The sequence below is a fragment of the Triticum dicoccoides genome, chromosome 5A (genome assembly GCF_002162155.2).
Source record: "Triticum dicoccoides isolate Atlit2015 ecotype Zavitan chromosome 5A, WEW_v2.0, whole genome shotgun sequence".
Lineage (NCBI taxonomy): Eukaryota > Viridiplantae > Streptophyta > Magnoliopsida > Poales > Poaceae > Triticum > Triticum dicoccoides.
Window position 1 is genome coordinate 130564159 of NC_041388.1, and position 5410 is coordinate 130569568.

Consider the following 5410-nt stretch of genomic DNA (forward strand, 5'->3'; position numbering starts at 1 on the left):
GGAACGGCAGCAGGGGCGTCCCGCTCGGGCCCGACGCGTTCTGGATCGGCCAGTGCGTCGCCGGATGGCTGTAGGCGGGGGGTGCAGCCGGCGGGGTGGTGTGCGGGCTGGCCAAGTACAGGGAGATGCCCTGGACGGCCGTCACGAGGTCCCGCAGGGTGTTGGTCATCTCCTCCGGCGTGAAGACGGAGGTTGTCGGCGGCGCGGAAGTGACGGGGGCCGGCGGCATTGGGGACCCGGCATTGGTCATCGGGGCGGTGGTGATGATGGCAGCGGCGGCGTGGGTGTTGATGACGACATGACCGAACCCAAGTCTCTGGATACCAAATTGGTAGAAACAGGGGTCCTACCGGATCTGCTCCGGAGGTTGTAGGGGAAGGATGGAATGGGACGGGGCGATGATCGGACGCGCCGGCGGCTGGGCGCCGTCGCGTCGGAGGGAGATGGCGGCGGCTAGGGTTCCGGCTCCTCTGGGAACCGGGCAATAGAGATAATAATATTCTTATTGCTTAATTTCAAAAAGAGTCTTACAGCCTATATTTATAACCTAGATAACTTGTATAAGAATTAACCTAAGATAACTTGTGGTCTAAGATTACCTGGTGGGCCTAGCTAAACCGGCCATAACAGCAGGAGATGCTATGCGCTACATTGTTTCGCTAAGGATTTTTAGAGCTTTTCAGGTAATCATCATATCATACTAATTTGGACATGTTTCAGAATGCAGGATAAAACCATTGCTTATGTAGGCGACTCTTTAGGGAGGCAGATGTTCCAGTCGATGATGTGCATGCTTGCGGCATCTGGGAAACATGATTCAGATGTGGAAGATGTTGGCTCCAAGTACGGAATGGCCCAGACACATCGTGCAAAACGACCAACACGGTCAGTAGGCTCGGCCTACCGGTTCCGGAGCACAAACACGACCGTCCTGTATTACTGGTCATCGACGCTCTGCGATCTGGAGCCTCTCAGGCGATCAAATCCAGCTGCCGGTTACGCCATGCACCTTGATCGCCCACCTTCGTTTCTCAAGAAGAACCTTCACAGGCTCCACGTCCTTGTTCTGAACACCGGGCATCACTGGAACAGGGGTAAGCTGAAGGCGAACAAGTGGGAAATGTACGCCTCAGGAGCACCGAATAACAACCGAGAGATCGCCAGCATGTGGAAGGCGAAAAACTTCACTATACATGGTGTTATTAAGTGGCTAGATGCCCAGCTTCCTAGATATCCCCACCTGAAGGTATTCTACAGATCACTGTCACCAAGGCATTTCTTCAATGGGGAGTGGAACACCGGAGGCACTTGCAACAACAAAGATCCTTTGGCCAAGGGTAACAGGGTGTTTCAGAATCATTCCGAAGATGCCGACAGCGAAGGAGCGGCAAAAGGCACTAGGATCAAGCTCTTGGATATCACCGCGCTTTCACGGCTACGCGACGAAGGGCACATATCAAAGTACAGTATCAGAGCTACACCAGGGGTCCAAGATTGCTTGCACTGGTGCCTTCCTGGTGTTCCAGACACATGGAATGAAATACTGTCCGCTCAACTGTAGGCCCTTGGCTGCTGTCAGGGCAGGCTCAGAGGTTTACATTCATCTTAGCCCGTCTTTAGAAGCTTTGCTCATCGTAAGTTATGATCAGCTAGCGAAGGGCTCTTTCCATCATGAACGGAGTACAGTTCATGAACTTTACTTGTAACACTTGTTATGCCGGTATACAGTTCAAAAACATTCTTTTCAAGACCATGAAACACTGTTATACGTGATCACTGTTCAACAAAGAAACAAGATGAGGCGTGTTCAACAAAGAAACAAGATGAGAATACATCCAGTATGACACGCTTTAGATCAAGTACCCTTGCCAGGAAAATTCTATAAAATTGGTGTATCTCCAGGTTAAACGGGCTTACAAAAAGGAGGCTACAAAGTACAAACTGGTAACGATCAAATTTTTAAGAGCACAAACACCCCAAGCTTAAAAATTGTGAGACCTAGTGATACATGTGACCTTTGTCCAACCACTAGCCAAATATACCGATATAAAGCACTGATGGTCACAGTCATTAACTTTAAAAAACCGGACAAAAAACTTCTTGGTATCACCAAACGCACACATGACTAAGCAGTGGCATCAAGACAAATCCAAGCCATCCAGCCAAGCATCACCACTTTCGACAAGTTGTCAATCATAACTGGCATTCAGAAACTTCAACAGTTCATTGCGCTTGCTCTCAGCCGCCTTATCTTCCTTGGATTTCTCAAGCTTCATCATTATCTACAAATTAAGTTAAATAGTTCATACTTAATAGTCCACTTAGATTGGATGATTTTCATTCTAGCAGGTACACAACATCCTACTGTTGTGTGAGTACAACCTAAAAGATAAGGATCAAAATGGTAGAGAAATCATCCTCCTCACCTTTTTACCAGAGATAACACTCCTTTTGCCGCTTTCCTCCTCCTCGCGACCAAGGAACTAATAAAGAAAATTAATTGCATTAGAAAATGATTATAAGAAAACAAACAAATGAAAAGGCACACAGGAAATATTTATACCTTGGAAAGTTGGACCGGACCGCTAGAACGTTCACTCTCTTTCTTCTGTATAAAGCTCCCGCATTGAAGAGAACAAAACATAACAACCAAGACGACCAGCAAGCCAATACACCATGTTGTCACCCGTTCACGAATCCCAGCTCCAATGTCAAAGAGCCAACCCAGAAACAGGTAGCAAGAAATATAAGGATCTCTCACGTGCAAATAAAAAGGACAAGAAATATTTCTGTTGCTAAAACTGTGTGTAGTACATGATATTGAATATTTTTCAATTCATATATAACCAATGATAAATACAGTTGCTGATTTACAGAAAACGATTATTACATGTGATAAATTTATGCTATGATAAAAGGTAGGGTTTTTTAGGTAAGTAGAAAATTTACCTCTCTATGTTTACTCTTGTCCCGTTTATGATGCCTATCCTTGCTTCGCTCTCTTTCCCTAGACTGCCAGAATGAGGATACAGTGAGTCAATGAGAGGCCAAGTACTAGGTGTATGCTGAAAAAACCGACAAGACATCAAACATATATGAATTGCTGGGGCAGTACCTTCCTTGATCTACTGCTCTTCTTATGCTTACGTGATCTGCCAGATGCCTCGCGGTCACTATCATAGGAGCTTGCGCTACTACAAAAAGAATCAGACACTTCAATATGCCAGAGTAGGGTCAATTGCAAGCAGAAGAAGTTATTACTGAATATAGTCTAAAACACAAAGGAGCATTATCCGTATCTCATCCATGAAGCTTAGACAGAGGATTAATGGCTGGAAATTAATAGAATAAATTTGCTCACGCAACTACTTTATCCACTACTAATCACAATCCGAATCTCCTCAAAGCCTGGCCATTATCTAGCTAATACACTAACCATCATGAGTCGTGACTAAAAAGATCACAGCAATTTGCAAAAGGAGTATCCCATCCTTCTTCAGAACCACACAATTCAGGTTCACCTAAACTTGTTCCTGGCTACAAGTGGGAGGATCCCAATTCCCTACAACCCAAAAATACAAACAAAACTAGAGTCCTAAACTCAAATACACTTCCCCTTGAACAGATACAAACTCATTTTAGTATGTGCGTTTGGGTTCCCAAAACAACTTCTTTTCAGGAACATGATGTTTCCTATTAAAAACATTCTCTAGAACCTAAGGTTGAACTATTCTTTAGCTGCCCAAAGTTTGACATCATAATAGCTCGAATCAAAGAGAAAATTTCATCCTAGAATAAAATATTGATTTGCAATAACCAGACAACCCCCACCTCCACTTCTTTGAAGATATATCAGTACCCTCAGCTTGCATCTAAGAAGCTCGTATCTTGAGACATTTCTATTAACTAATGAAAGAACAGAACACCGCTAGCTAAAGTTCCGGATTTAGATCACAACTATTCTCCTCCCCTTATCACCTTACATGATTACATTCATTGATCAGCACTACAACACTATCCCCATCAATAGCAATCTGATGTGGAACAGTAATTTCTGTCGATTTCCAGCATATAGTACTGTCAACATTGGTTCTTTTCACAGAAAAAATATCATCATAGACTAAAACATTGATTGCTGATGACTAGATGGCCCTCACCTCCACTTCCTGAGAGACATATTTCACCCCAAAAGCTGGCAAATGGAGAAGTGGCGCTCACTAACCATTAATAAATAGTCAGCAAGCTCATCTCGTATCTACGAAGCCTTTCCTTTATCATACAAGAGATTTCTATAACAGAAAGAACAAACGATGCTAGTTAAAAGTTCCAGGTCTAAATCACAACCATTGTCTTCCCCTTATCGCCTCACATGCTTTCTGTCTTTGATCAGCACTGCAACTCTATCCCCAGCAATAGCAATCTGAAGTGCAGCATATATACTACTATCCTCGTTAGTTCTTATTACCAAGCAGCCTAGGTATTGTATCCCGGACTCGACGCAACATCTCCAACAAGTCCAATTCCAGATGGAAGCTTCGCATCATTATCCTATCCCTACGATTCCAACTGAAAATCGAGACACCGATGTTGACCTACGCATATATTTCCTCTCTCCCGACCCTCCAAAGTCAACCGCACCAACCCAATTTCCCAGATCACGAGCCCTTTCAGCCTAACCCTAGCTAGCAACGGGAACCTATACACAGAGAGGGGGGACGACGAGGAGGGGGAAGCTCGCCTGTAGCTGTCGTCGTCCGAACGGGACTTCCGCCTCTCCCGGCGGCGGCGCTTGTGGCGGGACTTGCGGTCCTTGCGCACCTTCAGCGCGGAGGAGGAGGACGTGGACGGCGCGGCGTCCTTGCGGCGGCTGTGGCGGCGGCGGACGCGGCGGTCGCTCCCCGAGGAGGAGGAGGAACCGGAGGAGTCCGTGCCGGAGGAGGAGGAGCTGGCGGACGGCGCCATGGCTCGCGGGTCGTGGCGGTGGCGGCGGCGGCGAGGGAAGGGGGTGTTTGACGAAAAATCTCACGCACGTATTCCTTTCCTCTCTCGCGGAAAAGGGTGCACGCCAGCTCCTTTGTGAATCAGACCGAGTCGGTCCACGTGAAGCGCGCGTGCACGCCAGTGTTGGGCTGAAACAAGGCGTCTTTTTTTTTCTAAAAAAAACTGAAATAAATCTTGAGTTCGTACTCTAAAGTCTGAAAAGCAAATTCTAACATGGAAATTCCTGAAACTGGCACCATGTACGCTCCAATCCCGGTCTATCACAGCCATAAGAGCATCTCCAGCCGTTCGGCGCCTCAGGGCGCCTAAAAAGAGCGGCTTGAGGGCGAACCGATGCTAAATTGGCCCCTGGGGGCGTCCTAGCTCGCAGTCACGTCCTCAGGCGTCGGCCCTAGGACACGACAATTTC

General features: G+C 46.6%; 2 protein-coding genes across 3 annotated transcripts in view; one reads left to right on the forward strand and one right to left on the reverse strand.

The window, feature by feature from the left end:
- LOC119300217 (protein trichome birefringence-like 16) overlaps positions 1-1768 on the forward strand; it is a 7707-nt gene extending 5939 nt beyond the window's left edge. For both annotated transcript variants that reach the window (XM_037577244.1, XM_037577245.1), the window contains exon 5: positions 721-1768. In XM_037577244.1, the coding sequence (XP_037433141.1) occupies positions 721-1561 (841 nt within the window). In that variant the 3' untranslated portion in view covers positions 1562-1768. The remainder of the gene's footprint in view (positions 1-720) is intronic.
- Positions 1769-1855: 87 nt separating this feature from the next.
- LOC119300219 (arginine/serine-rich coiled-coil protein 2-like) lies at positions 1856-5042 on the reverse strand. Its single transcript, XM_037577246.1, has 6 exons — positions 4739-5042; positions 3116-3194; positions 2950-3012; positions 2564-2608; positions 2427-2483; positions 1856-2282 (listed from the first exon to the last, which is right to left on the reverse strand). The coding sequence occupies exons 1-6, from the start codon at positions 4960-4962 to the stop codon at positions 2190-2192; spliced, it is 561 nt and encodes a 186-aa protein (XP_037433143.1). The 5' UTR covers positions 4963-5042; the 3' UTR covers positions 1856-2189.
- Positions 5043-5410: the final 368 nt, after the last annotated feature.